The sequence below is a fragment of the Populus nigra genome, chromosome 2 (assembly GCF_951802175.1).
Source record: "Populus nigra chromosome 2, ddPopNigr1.1, whole genome shotgun sequence".
Classification (NCBI taxonomy): domain Eukaryota; kingdom Viridiplantae; phylum Streptophyta; class Magnoliopsida; order Malpighiales; family Salicaceae; genus Populus; species Populus nigra.
The window spans coordinates 40,371,660-40,388,615 of record NC_084853.1 but is presented as its reverse complement, the minus strand read 5'-3'; the positions used below and the strand labels follow the sequence as shown (position 1 = coordinate 40,388,615).

At 40.1% G+C, this 16,956-nt stretch overlaps 2 protein-coding genes across 2 annotated transcripts; both read right to left on the bottom strand.

The window, feature by feature from the left end:
- Positions 1-271: 271 nt before the first annotated feature.
- Positions 272-10,169, bottom strand: LOC133682078 (poly [ADP-ribose] polymerase 2-like). Its single transcript, XM_062105331.1, has 14 exons — positions 10,048-10,169; positions 9,741-9,861; positions 9,414-9,469; positions 9,205-9,278; positions 8,980-9,026; positions 8,783-8,832; positions 8,474-8,536; positions 8,293-8,373; positions 8,073-8,177; positions 7,874-7,949; positions 7,307-7,446; positions 7,086-7,153; positions 1,501-1,609; positions 272-1,108 (listed from the first exon to the last, which is right to left on the bottom strand). Exons 1-14 carry the CDS (start codon positions 10,066-10,068, stop codon positions 1,013-1,015), a joined length of 1,107 nt encoding a protein of 368 aa, XP_061961315.1. The 5' UTR covers positions 10,069-10,169; the 3' UTR covers positions 272-1,012.
- Positions 10,170-15,487: 5,318 nt separating this feature from the next.
- On the bottom strand, positions 15,488-16,700 carry LOC133682077 (poly [ADP-ribose] polymerase 2-like). The gene is made up of 4 exons (XM_062105330.1): positions 16,268-16,700; positions 16,044-16,177; positions 15,858-15,939; positions 15,488-15,670 (listed from the first exon to the last, which is right to left on the bottom strand). Exons 1-4 carry the CDS (start codon positions 16,698-16,700, stop codon positions 15,597-15,599), a joined length of 723 nt encoding a protein of 240 aa, XP_061961314.1. The 3' UTR covers positions 15,488-15,596.
- Positions 16,701-16,956: the final 256 nt, after the last annotated feature.

Sequence of the window (16,956 nt, the reverse complement as noted above, 5' to 3'; positions counted from 1 at the left end):
GGATATTTAAATCTTTTTACTAAAAATATATAGATTTTTGTTGAATAAAATCACTTTGTAAAAGCCTTAATGTAAATTTTTATTATTCAATCTTTTTTCTATTCAAAACTCAATATTACAACTCCTCTAATATATATATATATATATATATATATATATATATATATATATATAATAAAAATACATACTAAATAAAACTAGAAAAATAAAAGAAGCTCTCAATCAAATAAAAAAAATCTAAATTAATTAGAAAAATATGACAAATTTCGAATAATAATTTCTAGTTTTTTCGATTTTATATAACTATGAAATTTTAATTCCATAAAAAACAAGTAACCATAATCACTTTGAAAAAAGTCATGCCCTTAATGTATTAACTAATGAATTTAAAAAATTAAGTATCTCTAACAATTGGTTATATTATAATCAGTAGTAGTATTGAGCCTGCTACCAACTAGTTTATGGATGTTCCATAGGAGACCGGAGTGGTATAGACACACGGGTAGACTAGCATTTGGCATGCAATTTCAGCAGAAATGGAAATGTCAACGGATGATAACAGGAAACCCAGCAGTAGCAGAGCCAACGGCAGCGATGTACGAGCAATATCAGCTCCTCAGAAACAGCAGAGCTATCAACAGAAGAAGCGAGGATAAACCTTGACTTGTATTCTGACAAGTTGAATCTGAAAGATGCCTGTGAATAAGGTAGAAATTGATCGTGTCATGATGATTTCCTGAAACTGGATGCCGTCCGTCCGTCCACAATTCAGATTAGGGAAAGCGCCAAGAGAATCCACTAGACTCATCATGCGAAGATATCATTCCAATATTCCTTGGCATATGAATAAGCCCTCGAAAAGCAAAAGCAATCCAAATATGCATAGTAGAAAGATTGAAATAGATGGTGTTACAAGCACACAGAGGTTCCTTGCGTTCCAACAACTAACAGGTACACATCATATATTTTCTCAAAGAGTAAAGGCTACACCAGTGAGAATCTTCAATGAGATTCAACAGGTTTGATAGCAGAACTTTGCATGAACCACATAACGTATTCGAATCTGATCCACGTCAAAAATTATGTACTCATTTCTCAGCCCCATACCCTGCATTCATTATTTTTATTAGTTCAAGAGTGAAAAATGGCTAGCATTTCATTGATTTTTGCAAGTTAATCTGTCACAACTTGTGTAAAGAAACTGCCGTAGAAGTTGTGTGTATACATACAGATACAAGTTCGTGCCCATTTAGCCTGAAATGATATTATCTGCTCAGTCCAACTATCTTCTGTCCTAGAATGAATGGGGCACTTGGTAAAAGGTGATGTGTTGTTAATGCTCCGAACATATGACACGCAACTAAACATTCTCTTGCATTGCTACCCCTTCTAATTGACTTTTGATGAACTTCTTGTGAGTGAACGTCACAAAAGACCATGTGGACATAACAAACCTACTAAGTTTTTGGGGAAATTGGACAGGATTCTAATGCACCCTACCTGGGAATAAGGCAGCTCTACTGGCTTTCCGAGTGGAACAAGAACACCGTCTTCAAGAACCTGAGCCTGTGAAGAGTCCGGGACAGTTCCTCCAGCTACTTTTACACTGCATAATACGATCGTAATGTTTAACTTGCAGAAAAAGAATCAATGGCTATCATTTCTGACATTTCTTTTTATTATTATTGAAGAAGGATAAATTCACATAATCACTGAATTCTCTTAGTTTTGATACATATAGCAATTTAAAAAGGGAAGATTCAATGGAGGGATTCCATTAACAAATCCAATCTTGTATGCGTTGAAAATTGGTTTCAGAAGAACCAAAGCCTTTTCCTGCCATTGTCTAATGGAAAACATGCACGGTGCTAAATCTAACGTCTCATATTGGATGCCACAGATTCCACTATAAGATCACCTTACTTGATTTTGGTCTACGATAGAAATCAACAAAGAGAAAATGGAGATTAAAGATGAAAGATGAATATAGAAGAACCTTAGCTTTTGTTAGCGTGAGCTGTACAGTTTAGGAATTAATATTAGCATGAGCTGTAGAGTCCAATATAGGAATTATTCCGTAACTGATCCTAATTCATTGTATCCTGATTTGTAGGGATTCTTTAATTACTTGCCGTTTTCATAGTCATCTTGTAAAGCTTCTCTATAAGAGAAAGAGTCTGTAACCTAATTTGAAAATAAGAAAGAAAGTGAAATTCCCAGAATTGTCATGGTATCAGAGCAAAGGTTCATTCTTTGCTACTCAAAAATCTGACAGAAGGCGTAAGGGTGAAATACAGAATGGAAACACCAACTGAAATGACAGAACAAGAACAGCAAAATACGGTGGCAACTCTTGATGATCTCACGACGAGAATGGCTCAGATTGTAACCCAAAACCAGACCCAGACCCAGACCCCATCGGTTATCTATGACACTACGGCTGCATCAATTGGTATCAAACTTGATGGTACCAACTATGCCTTGTGGTCCCAAATTGTGGAGATGTATATCTCCGGAAAAGACAAATTGGGATACATAAATGGAGATCTTCCCCAACCAGAACTGAATGATCCCCACTTCAGGAGATGGAGAACAGAAAACTCGATTGTGAAAGGATGGCTAATTAACTCAATGGATCCTTCTCTCATAGGCAATTTTATTCGATTCTCCACTGCCAAACAGGTATGGGACTCGATCGCCACCACTTATTTTGATGGATCTGATACTTCTCAAGTATATGATTTAAAGCGGCGAGTAACAAGGATGAAACAATCAGGAGAATCCATAGAAACTTATTACAATTGCCTTCAAGGTTTATGGAGGGAAATTGATTTCCGTAGACCTAATCCTATGGAATGTGCTGCTGATATACAACGATTCAATGATCTATTGCAAGAGAATCGAGTGTATACTTTCTTAGATGGGCTGGACGATAGGCTTGACAATATACGGAGTGATGTACTCCAATTGAAACCCTTCCCAATTGTTGAACAAGCCTATGCCTATGTCAGGAGGGAAGCAATTAGGCAGACTGTCATGCTTACTAATAACGGAAATTCTACTGCTGCAGCAATGGTTTCTAGAGGGGGGAAAACTTATTTACCACGACAGTAAACACTTCAAATAAACAGAGCAGGGATGGCGCCGACAGCAGGGCGTAACTTGCATCACTTAGCAAGGCCTAAAGGACAGGTGAAGAGTGAAGGCAGTGGGTGTTCCCATTGTGGAAATATGAAACATACACGGGAGACATGCTTTAAATTGCATGGTTATCCCGATTGGTGGAGTGAATTGAAGACAAGGAAACAGAGAACCTCATCTGGGGACACAGGCCAAGCATCATTGGCAAATACTAAACCCCAACTATCATTAGCACCGTTGGTTGAATCCGGAGAAGCTGCCACCAGTCTGCCCAACGACCAAGGTAACACAGAATCTAAAAATGACTGGATTGTGGACTCTGGTGCAACGGACCACATGACATATTGTTCAGATGATTTTTCAAACACCACAGAACCGAGGAGAACGGGTATCTCTAATGCCAATGGGGTGGTCTACCCTGTCACAGGGGCTGGAACCGTGCACATATCAACCTCTCTATTATTGACCAACACGTTACTTGTGCCTTCTCTTTCAAATAAATTGTTATCGGTGAGCCAAGTCACCGAAGACCTAAATTGTGTTGTGCTAATGTATCCAAAATTCTGCCTTTTTCAGGATATCCTCACGAAGGAGATCATTGGGCGTGGTACTAAAAGAGAGGGGTTATACTGCGTGGATGACTTCAACATCGGCAATGTCAACACCGTGAGACGATCACTACTGACAAAAGAAAATCAGATTTGGCTTTGGCATTATCGGTTGGGACATCCATCTTTTAGCTATATGAAGTACTTGTTTCCAGAATTGTTTTTGAATTTGAATTATGCAGAATTTAAATGTGAAACTTGCATTCTTGCCAAGAGTCATCGTGTATCCTTTCCGATTAGCTTGAATAAAAGTGATACTCCTTTTGCCCTGGTTCACTCTGATGTATGGGGTCCGTCACCAATTACCACTGTTTCCGGCATACGCTGGTTTGTAACATTTGTGGATGATTGTACTAGAATGACATGGTTATATTTATTGAAGCGTAAAGATGAAGTGTTTGATGTGTTTTGTATGTTTGAAGCTATGGTTCATACTCAATTTTCAGCAAATATTCAGATCCTTCGATCGGATAATGGGGGGGGAGTATGTGAATCATAACTTCGTAGAATTTTTTCGAACGAAAGGGATTTTGCATGAAATGTCCTGTAGTCAGACTCCACAACAAAACGGAGTGGCAGAACGGAAAAACCGACATATCTTAGAAACAGCACGGGCATTATTATTTGAAGCACAGGTGCCGGGTAGATATTGGAGTGACAGTATTACTACCGCTGTATATTTACTGAACAGGATGCCGTCCAAAGCCTTGGACTTCAAGACCCCACTACAGGCATTATCACAATATGTTACTCTACCATCCATCTTGTTACTTCCACCAAGAGTGTTTGGTTGTGTAGCATTTGTTCATATACACAAACACCTACGAACAAAGCTTGAACCATGTGCCGTTCGGTGTATTTTTTTGGGGTATGGCTCGAATAAAAAGGGATTCCGCTGCTATGATCCTAAGACAAAACGACTCTACATTACAATGGATGTTACCTTTCTAGAATCAGAATACTTCTATCCGTTCACGGCTTTCTCTTCTCCTCTCCAGGGGGAAATACGGAATGAAGATGAGAAGTGGTGGACTATTGGAGATGTTGAGAATGTTGAGGTTAATGAGGTTACTGGAGCTATTGGAGATGTTGAGAATAATGAGGGTACTGGAGCTATTGGAGATGCTAAGAATAATGAGGTTACTGGAGCTATTGAAACGGTGGTCATGACTTCCACCGTGACTGACGCTGCTGAGAATACTGAGGGAACTCCCATCGGAACTACTGAAAATGCAGAGAATGTGATCATAATAGATGAAGATGATGAAGGGACAGAAAGCATGGCATCCGACAGTATCAGTAAATCCCCCTCTCTTCTAGTACCTGACAATGACAATCCTTTGCATGAGGATGATCCTGAGGTAATTTCTCATACAACCCCTACTGGAAATATTTTGAATTCTTCAAATAGCTATCACTTACCTTTCAGGCAGAACAGAGGCAGGCCTCCATCACGGTACTCACCAGATACGGAGGGAAAAAAGGCAAAGTATCCCGTCTCAAATTATGTCTCCACACAAAGGCTGCCAATGCCTCTCAAAGCCTTTGCATATAAGTTGTCCTCTGGCCATATTCCTTTGGGAATTCATGAAGCACTAGCAGACCCCAAATGGTCCCAAGCAATTCAAGAAGAAATGACAGCCCTAGAGAAGAACCAAACATGGGAAATTGTCACATTACCGCAAGGGAAGAGAACGGTTGGGTGTAAATGGGTATTTTCAACCAAATATAAGGCAAACGGGTCAATTGAGCGACACAAGGCAAGGCTGGTAGCAAAGGGGTACACACAGACTTACGGGATAGATTATCAGGAGACATTTTCACCGGTTGCAAAACTTAACACAGTCAGAGTATTGTTATCCATAGCTGCAAATTTAGATTGGCCATTGCACCAATTTGACGTGAAAAATGCCTTCCTTCACGGAGACCTGGAAGAGGAGGTATATATGGATATTCCACCAGGATATAATTCAAACACACCTGGAACCGTATGCAAATTACAACGAGCGTTATATGGGCTAAAGCAGTCTCCACGTGCATGGTTTGGCCGATTTAGCGTGGCTATGAGAAAGTATGGGTTTCAGCAGAGCAACTCGGACCATACCCTCTTCCTTAAGAGGCAACGAGGAAAGGTAACTGTCCTGATAATTTATGTAGATGACATGATCATTACAGGAGATGATGAGGAAGAAATTAAAAGATTACAAAAGCAGCTTTCCGGTGAATTCGAAATGAAGGACTTGGGCGGACTGAAATACTTCTTAAGGATTGAAGTGGCTAGATCAAAACGGGGAATTTTTCTCTCACAGAGAAAATATGTATTAGATCTACTGACTGAGGTAGGAATGCTTGACTGCAAGCCGGCAGACACTCCAACAGTTCAGAATCAAAAGCTTGGAGTGTATCCCGATCAAGAACCAGCTGACAAAGAAAGGTATCAACGATTGGTAGGTAAATTAATCTACTTATCTCATACTCGTCCAGATATTTCGTACGCTGTCAGCTTGGTTAGCCAATTCATGCATTGCCCTAGCAAGGATCACATGGACGCAGTTAGTCAAATACTACAGTACCTAAAGTCCGCTCCGGGGAGAGGGCTTATGTTCTCCAAGAACGATCATTTGAAGGTTGAAGGGTACACAGATGCTGATTGGGCAGGAAATGTGTTTGATAGAAAATCTACATCCGGATATTTTACATTTGTTGGGGGAAATTTGGTGACCTGGAGAAGTAAAAAACAGAAGGTAGTTGCTTTGTCAAGCGCGGAGGCAGAGTTCAGAGGAATGGCTAAAGGTCTTTGCGAACTCCTTTGGATTAGAAGATTACTCTCCGAGATTGGATTTACTCCCAAGTCAAGGATGAATCTATATTGCGACAATAAAGCCGCAATTGCAATTTCTCAAAATCCAATTCAGCATGACCGAACGAAACACATCGAGATAGATCGACATTTCATCAAACAAAATCTGGAAGAAGGAGTGATATGCTTTCCTTTTGTTAGATCAGAAGGTCAACTTGCGGATGTGCTCACAAAGGCCATCTCAAACAAAGTGTTTCAGGACTCACTTAACAAGTTGGGCATCGAAGATATCTTTGCACCAACTTGAGGGGGAATGTTAGCGTGAGCTGTACAGTTTAGGAATTAATATTAGCATGAGCTGTAGAGTCCAATATAGGAATTATTCCGTAACTGATCCTAATTCATTGTATCCTGATTTGTAGGGATTCTTTAATTACTTGCCGTTTTCATAGTCATCTTGTAAAGCTTCTCTATAAGAGAAAGAGTCTGTAACCTAATTTGAAAATAAGAAAGAAAGTGAAATTCCCAGAATTGTCAGCTTTCCCTTTGGCAACTTATCATGGCAGTTAAAAGATCCATAATCAAGCATGTCACCCAGTGCAACCTGGAAGTGTACAGATGAAAAGCTGCTTAAAACCATTTTTTCTAAAAAAAATCACTAAACTTTAGAAGGAGCTGAGTAAAGCCTTTTGCATGCACCAACACATGTAAAATCTTCTGCTTAATAACAATTTACTCTGCTGGATAAAAAACAAACCTCGCACAAAACTAGCACAGCATCTGAGTTTATCCAGTTAGCATGGCAATAAGGTGCACTTTTGGAAAACATATCACCAAAATAAAGCCCGTTCCCAAGAGAATGAGTTGATGGTGCTTCTGGAGGAGCAATACGTAAACCTGGGGGATTTATGAAAGAGCTGTCAGATAATTTCTGCAAATTACTTTGTGACATCTGGAACACCACTGCTAACTATAAATGAAATGATCCTCGTTCTGGCATCAAAGCCACTGGAAACTATTTCAAGCAGTTCTAATATACTTCGCACAGTTTCCTTGTGATTATTGAAACTAACTTTCCAACGTCTAAGAAAAGAATATAGAGAAACTTGAGGTGTGTAGCTCAACTAGTTAGGCTCTACGTTTGCTCCTTAGAGGTCACCAGTTCGGATCCCACAAACCTCAGGGCCACTGGAGACTTACATGGTCGTTAACTTCAGAGCTTATGAGATTAGTCAATGTGCGTATAAGCTCGCTCGGACACTGACGTTAATAAAAAAAAAGAGAATAATATAGAGGATATCTACATAGAGCGAGTAAAGGTGACCTTCAGACAAAATACCGGTCCAGTTTGTCAGCCGAGAACCATGCCAAAAAAGCATTCTGTTTTTTGTTTGAGAGAACTGCATAAAGAGTTTGAAGTAACATTATACTTAAATGGTTTATCAACTATTGTTGAGAAGGAAAGAATGGAACAATGAGTTGTTTCTGAAAGATTAACCATGACCAGAGCTCTGAATTCTCACCTTTTTGAACCGTTCATTTTCACCTTCTCTTGAAGCTCTAAATATTTGAACAACGTCGATTCTATAATGTGTTTCATCACCAGTGTTACGTATGTATTTTTCAATCTGCGGAATGGAAGGAACATTCTGGTTCAATTTAAAATGATGTGTCCTAATCGAAGATTTATTTTTCAGGTCAAATGAAGAATCCTTACAAATTGATATTCACAGAGTTAATTACCATAGAGAATTCCTTGGAAACAACGTCAAGTGGTACCAATTCACAACGAAGGCAGTGATATTTCGAATAGAGCGGATCTTCCTTGAAAATTAAGTCAGAACAGAAAATCAGATAACTGCTGAAAAAGCAGCAAGCGGCACAATTTGACGATGAAAGTGAGTAAACAATCAGAAATCAATACTTGGGTGTAGATATCATCCTTGATCAATGATGTAGCTATTTCAATTTCCCCTAGAGCTTCAACCTGCAGATACAACAAAAACTGCAAACATTAACTCGACGTCTCCGTGAAACTCTGCTTCAGATTTTTCTGCAAGTCTTAGGCATTTCCTGTCCTTATAATCAGGAAATTCATAAGGAAATAAATGAAAGTATAATATTGCCTTTCTCTGAGATGAAATGAAGAAATAATAAAAGAAATGGGAAAATTACATCCAATTTTCAAATGGGTAAAAGTCATCAGTATAGAGTAAATGGTCATAAGAATTACCATTTCCAGCTTGCATTTCAGTTTGTAATGGTTGTCAATGGTAAATTCACCTGACAAAGTCAACAGCTCCACATTAATGAATTGCAATGTTTTCTCGTACCCAATTTAATAATATTTCTATGTTTCGGGGCGTTTTATGATTGTAAAGTCCCACAACAGCAACTCAAAAAACCAAGGGGGAGAGGGAGATTACTCACGCATCTTATTAAAACCAAAGTCATGAGGTATTATTGTGTAGAATTCACTGGAATGAAGGATGAAATAAAATTCAGAAATATGTAACAAAAAAAGGACAAAAAAAGTCTGTTCTTGTCCTACAATAATGTTTTCATGTTGATATAGACATAGCATGCACAAAATCTTAAAATTAGATTAGTAGCAAGTCTTTATAGTTATCTGCATGATAACCAACAAATCCTTACCCACTTAACTCCTCAAGCTTTTCTGTATCAGATTTGCCAATATTCTCACATATTCTCCTCAAGACATCATAGCCCTATATATGTTGACCTTGAATCAGTAGGCATCATAGGCAAAACAAAGAGACTGAACTTATCATGCAGGCAAGAAGTATAACAGGAATGGCTCCTTGATGTTGAGAAACGTGCATGTGAGAAACCGGAGCATGTACCTTTAAGATTGTCGACTTGCTCAGCTTACCAAGGGGTAACTTTTCTGCATTGTACCCTGAAGGTAAACGCAACAGATTACATGATAGAAGTGATGATAACAGGCTAAAGATAAACTCAACGAGGTAAAGTCTTAAACCACAGCCATATCGTAGACTTCTCATTTCCTTAATATTGCAATTAAAATCATCAGACATTCATTTTCTCTCGTTGAGCACAATGACAACATTTCTTTCTTTCTTTCGGACCCTTTACTGGCTAAACACACCCACATAACACATCCTGTACAATATTCCAATTGCTAAATCGAATGCAGAAAGGCCACTAACCTAATTCCATCATCCACTGCTTCATCATGCGAACATCACAGATAAGAGAGATGAAATTTGCAATTCGAGGATCAAGCCTTGTAACCTGTAGTTGCCTTTCAACAGTAAAAATAGGTTTCTCCTGAACCCCACAACAACTGTGCATAATTAGGAGGAAATCTCGCTGCTGATTAAATTGGGAAGCAGAATACAACAAAATTGCATTGCTGTTGAATTGTAAAACATATTTACAAGGCTAAGCCAAGATTTCATTCGATATTGATTATGAGAGAAAATAAAAGGTTCTAATTTCTCTAGACCAACTCACCTCTGACGACTCTTTGTTCATGTCATGGTCTGTTTCCAACCAAGTATAGCACTTTGGGTGGCATATGAAATCTTTCCGGTTGGGCCAACGGTTCTTTGTCTTGGCAAAAAATTTTGCTTCGAACTCCTGAATAGCACTGCCTCTTGATGTGTAAGGGCCTTGCAACTTGTCTTTGTTGGGCAATTCCAGAACTCAAACACACAAATTTACGTGGTTCGGCAACTTGCCTACTCCACGGAGCTACTGGTTTGTATTAATCAAGCTTAGAAACAATACAAACAACAAAACAAGGAGGAGGAGAAATCTTCTCTACTCAACTCAAGCTCTCTCTCTCACGTTTTTCTCTCTGTGTTTTCACTCTTCTCTGCATTCTTCACACACCAACACTCTTCACTTTGTCTAATTATAGCCAAAGCTTGGGGGAAGAAGTCAAGGCCACCAATTACGGCAAAATAGTTGCCACCATTTATGCCTCCACTTTATGCTAAGTGGAAGGTGATGTGTTCCCACTAGGCATTAGTGGAGGTGGGGCATTGTTTGTCCCCATGATATTAACAATCTCCCACTTGGAGACAAACAATGAAATTATCTTTTATCCTTGAAGGCCAACTGAAGTTTTACACAACTTCAGTTTGTCCAGTGTAACTCCTTTGGTTAACATGTCAGCTGGATTCTTGCTTCCGCAGACCTTTTCTAGCAGTAGTTGCTCCTCGTCTAGCAATTGTCGGATGAAGTGATATTTGATCTGAATATGCTTCGTCCTGGAGTGAAATGCTGGATTCTTGGCAAGGAAGATTGCACTCTGACTGTCGCTGTACAAAGTACCCTTTTCATTCATCTTGCCCAATTCTTTCAGGAAACTCTGTAGCCATACTATCTCTTTTGCAGATTCTGAAACTGCAACATATTCAGCTTCAGTTGTTGAAAGAGCGACGATCTTTTGTAAGGTCGAACTCCAGGAAACAGCAGTCCCTCCTAGAGTATATACATATCCTGTAGTGCTCTTTCTGCTATCAACATCTCCTGCTAGATCAGCGTCTACAAAACCTTCAAGTTTCAAACCACCAGCTGTGAAGGTAAGACATGTCTCTGATGAACCTTTTAAGTATCTCATGATCCATTTCACCGCCTCCCAATGTTGCTTTCCAGGATTGCTCATATATCGGCTTACAACTCCCACTGCATGGGCAATGTCTGGTCTAGTACAGACCATAGCATACATCAAAGAGCCGATAGCTGAGGCGTATGGAATCTTATCCATGTATCCACTTTCTAGCTCAGTTTTTGGTGACTGGTCTTTGCTGAGCTTGAAATGATTCCCCAGAGGTGTACTTACTGGTTTAGCATTATCCATACTAAACCTGCTGAGAACCTTCTTGACATACTCTGTTTGTGAAAGCTTTAGTATGCCTTTGTCTTGATCTCTGATGATTCTCATGCCAAGTATTTGTTTAGCAGCTCCCAGATCCTTCATTTCAAACTGTTTTGACAATTGTTGTTTCAGCTTGTCAATCTCCTCAATGTTGGATCCTGCAATCAACATATCATCCACATATAATAGTAGAATGATGTAGGAGTTGTCAAAATGTTTGACATAGCAACAGTGATCAACCTGGCATCTTGTGTATCCCGAACTACACATGAAGTTGTCAAACTTCTTGTACCACTGTCTTGGAGCTTGCTTCAAACCGTATAGGCTTTTCTTTAGCTTGCAGACTTGGTTCTCCTTTCCTGGTATTTCAAACCCCTCTGGTTGTTGCATGTAAATGTCTTCCTCCAATTCTCCATGAAGAAAAGCTGTTTTTACATCTAATTGTTCAAGATGTAAATTCTCTGCTGCTACTATCCCCAGAACAACTCTGATTGTTGTAAGCTTCACAACTGGAGAAAATATCTCAGAGTAGTCAATCCCTTTCTTTTGTTGAAACCCTTTTACAACAAGTCTTGCCTTGAACCGTTTGCTTCCATCATGCTCAGTCTTTACTTTGTAGACCCACTTGTTTTGCAAAGCCTTCTTTCCTTCAGGTAGTGTGGTCAGCTCCCAGGTCTTGTTCTTCAGCAACGAACTCATCTCATCCTTCATGGCTAACTCCCACTTGCTTGAGTTTCCATCTTGTAAGGATTCTTCATAACTTAGCGGCTCACCACCATCTGTCAGCAAAATATAATTCAGTAGAAGTGTGAACCGTTGTGGGGGCTTTACAGTCCTTGAAGACCTGCGAACATAAACAATTGGTTCACTTGGCTCTGCATCATCTTGTGTAGTGGTGGGTACAGATGTGCTTGAATCTTCTTGTAAAGACTCTTGAGTTTTGTTTTGCTCGGTAACATCGGGAAGCCCTTCTAATCTGATGAATTCAGATTTTTGTGGACTTGTATCTGAATTAGTCATATCTGTTTCTGCACTTGATCTGTCTTTGTACAAAACTTTCTCATTGAAGATCACGTTCCTGCTTCTAATAATCTTTCTGTTCTGATCATCCCAGAACCGAAATCCAAATTCTTCATCTCCATAGCCAATGAAGAAACATTTCTTGGATTTGGCATCTAGCTTGTTGCGAGCATCAGAATCTATATGCACATAGGAAACACACCCAAAGACTTTTAAATGAGAAAGTTGTACCTCTTTTCCTCTCCATACTTCCTCGGGCAATCTGAACTCCAAAGGAACTGATGGTCCACGGTTAATCAAGTAAACTGCAGTATGAACTGCGTCAGCCCAGAATGTTTGAGGTAGCCTTGAATGCAGCCTCATGCTTCTAGCTCGTTCATTGATGGTCCGGTTCATTCTTTCAGCAATGCCATTCTGTTGTGGTGTGCCTGGAATGGTCTTTTCCATTCTGATACCATTAATAGCGCAATACTCCTTGAAACCTCCATCAATGTATTCTCCTCCATTATCAGATCTTAAGCATTTCAACTTTAAACCTGATTCATTTTCAACCATAGCCTTCCACTTCTTGAATGTTTCGAACACATCAGATTTATTTTTCAGAAAGTAGACCCATACCTTTCTGCTGAAATCATCAATGAAAGTTACGTAATACCGAGAACCTCCAAGAGATGCCACGGGAGACGGTCCCCATAAATCTGTGTGCACTAGTTTTAGCTTTCTTGGTCTTAAGGCCCTGCCAACCTTTAGGAAACTAAGCTTCTTCTGTTTTCCAAGAACACAGCTTTCACAAATGTCTAGATCAACATTTTTAAGCTCTGGCAGTTTTCCCTTCGACTGAAGTATCTTCATCCCTTTTTGACTCATATGGCCGAGTCTACAGTGCCATAGCTGTGCTTGATTTTCTGCTTCAGTAGAGGCAATAATGTCTGCAAATCTTGTGGTCATATACAGGGTGCCGGTTTTCTTTCCACGAGCCAAAACCATTGCTCCCTTTGATACCTTCCACATACCTCCAGAAAAAAGGATTGAATGACCACTCTCATCAAGTTGTCCAACTGAGATCAGCTTCTTCTTTAGTCCAGGAACATGCCTTACATTTTACAAGTTCCATGTAGATCCATTCATTGTCTTGATCTGCACTTCTCCTATACCCACAATCTTCATTGGTTGTCCATCGGCCAGATAGACTACACCGTGATCTCCAGCAACATAGTTTTGCATCATCTCATGGTGTGGTGTACAATGGAATGAAGCACCAGAATCAAGAATCCAATCATCAATTGGACTTTGTACAGCAAGAATCAAAGCGTCTTGCACCTCATCTGTGGTAGCGTTTGCAGAGTCAGCTTCAGGTTTTTTCGGTTTTGTGCAATTCCTCATGAAATGACCAGGTTTGCCACAATTCCTACATTCAACCTGCTTTCTGGGTCCGAACTTGCTTTTACTTCTGTATCTTGATTTGGATCTGCCTCTGGATAAACCTTTATCCTGTCTCCTCCCTCGAGTGTTAATGTTGAGAGCTGATCCTGAACTTGAACTTTCACCTGAGTCTTTCCTTCGCACTTCTTCAGCTAAAATCAAGTCTCGGATATCATCATATTTCAGTTTGGATTTTCCAGCTGAGTTGCTCACGGCTGTCCTCATACCTTCCCAACTGCTTGGAAGTGAAGCCAGTAAAATGAGTGCACGGATCTCATCATCAAACTCAATCTCTACAGATGACAATTGATTTGTGATAGTATTGAAGTTGTTGAGATGCTGTGTAACAGAGGTGCTTTCTGTCATCTTCAAGTTGAACAACTTCTTCATCAGGTGCACTTTGTTATTTGCTGAGGGCTTCTCATACATCCCAGACAGGGCTTCCATCAGTCTTGCAGTGGATCTTTCTTTTGTAACATTGTGAGCAACTCTTCTTGATAAAGATAACCGGATAATACCCAAAACTTGTCTATCAAGAAGCAACCAATCTTCTTCTGGCATATTTTCTGGTTTGCTCCCCAACAGAGGAAGATGAAGTTTCTTCCCATATAAATAGTCTTCAATTTGCATTTTCCAATATCCAAAATCTGATCCATCAAATTTTTCAATTCCCGCAGCCTTTATTTCATCTGCCATTTTTACTGTTTCTCTGATTTGAATTTGTCAAATCTGACCTTACAGATGTGTCCGGAACGGCCAAAACTATTGGAAACGACACTGAGATCACCCCAATCGGACTTCGGATGGCTCAGATTTTAACAATCAAAGTTTTGGATCAACGGACGGTGCAGATGAAGCCGCGTGTCAGGCCATAATAGTGTCTGCGAAGCACTGGATCAAAACTCACTTTTGCTGACGTGTCCAGGTGACGTGGCATCCACGTAGCCAACCGGGACCCACTTTTGCTGACGTGGCAAAAGCACGCGTAATTTCGGCTGACGTGGCAGTTGATGACGTGTCTGCTGACTGGACGGATGACGTGGCTGCTGACTGTGCAGGATTGCTGGCGTGGCTGCTGGTTGCTGGCGTGGCGGGTCAACCCGGTTCAGTTGCAGACAATCGGGTGAAGACGACGCGTGGAGAGCGTGGCGCGAGTGGTCGCGCGTGGGCAGTGCTGTCGTCGGCGCGTGTTGGCGCGTTCGGGCATGTAGGACGTCGGTTCTTCGCCGGGTTTTCACCAGTGAATTCGTCTCGTCTTTCTCTACGCGATGGTAAAGTCAAAAACACGTTTTGAGAACTTTGATTTTTGAGTTTGGATCAAACACCCTCTTTTTCAAGAACAAGCTCTGATACCAGTTGTTGGGCAATTCCAGAACTCAAACACATAAATTTACGTGGTTCGGCAACTTGCCTACTCCACGGAGCTACTGGTTTGTATTAATCAAGCTTAGAAACAATACAAACAACAAAACAAGGAGGGGGAGAAATCTTCTCTACTCAACTCAAGCTCTCTCTCTCACGTTTTTCTCTCTGTGTTTTCACTCTTCTCTGCATTCTTCACACACCAACACTCTTCACTTTGTCTAATTATAGCCAAAGCTTGGGGGAAGAAGTCAAGGCCACCAATTACGGCAAAATAGTTGCCACCATTTATGCCTCCACTTTATGCTAAGTGGAAGGTGATGTGTTCCCACTAGGCATTAGTGGAGGTGGGGCATTGTTTGTCCCCATGATATTAACAGTCTTGACCTTTAATTCCTACTCTACCCCATCTAGTGTATACCATGAATTTGCTAGAGTCATTAGATTCTGCAATTGTTTTACAATTTAAACCATTAAAAGACTAAATCAATGAAACTGAACCATTATTAAATTCGTGTAACTCAGTCAAACAAGCACCTAAAAACTAATCAAATTAAAAAAAATCTAACTAATAATAATTGCAACTGTTATAATTTACAAAAATCTACTGAACTTGAAGAGATCAAGGACTGACCAAGAGCCTGAATCAGATAGAACTTGTTATTATTATTCCCAACATTTGTTTGATTCAACGTGGCATCATAGATACTATCCCCCTGCATGGAAAAGGATGAAGTTTTAAAAGGCTTATGCTTGTAAATCAACAGCAAGTTTCAGACATTTAATTAGACGTTGCAAATGAAAGTAGAATGTTCTTTACATGCTCTAGAACATGGTTCTGTGTCTTTATATGATCAGGCAGATACTGATCCAGCCCGGCAGTGACCTTGTTGAAACTCGCAGTAACTTTGTCGTCCTTGTTGCTTGTTTCTTTTTCTTCGTCTTCTTCTTTGCCTGCCAAGTGCCAGCAAGACCAAACAGATTAATCCACTACATCTTATAATAAAATTTTCTTGAGTATAATTGGTCAGAAATTGCACAAACCTTCGGGTGTACCGTTCTTTGACTCTTTCTCTGACTCTGCACAGAGCCTATCTAGTAGTTCTTTCTTTGACCCACTTGAAGAAAGGCCTCGGAGGATTGCTTGTTCGCGTAGTTGGCGAGTTCCCATGTCGTGAAGATCTTCAATGGCCGTGATTTTCTCAGACACGATATCAGAACCGTCAAGTACTTGTGCTTCCCTTTGCCTCTTGTTGCCAAGTGATGAAGCATCATGACTGGTTGAGACTTTTAACGGCCTCTGGAGACTGTTTGCCATTAGAAAAGCTTGAGATGGAGCGAGCGAGCTTTCCTGACTTTTAGAAGTGCAGCCGAGCAGTATTGAAAGTGGAGGGCATGGCCATGTTAAAAACAGGCACTGGCACTGTTTAGTTTTTGAGTTCTTCAACGGCTTCTCAGAAAAGCAAGACGCGGCCATTTGCTAGTAGTGTAATAAAATATGGAAGATAACACGGACCAATACATAACCCACTTATTTATTGCCACGTCAATGATAATTTGTTGAGATGACGAGGAATGATTTTATTAATTAATACAGTGACCTCTCTTGTCCTGAAGAGTTTCGCGCAAGATTTAAATCCAGGTTGCCTCACATGACTGTCGCTTGAACGAGTTCTTTTTTCCTCGAAAATTGACGCCCCCCGTTTCCTCCAAAGTCCCAGACCAATATTAGA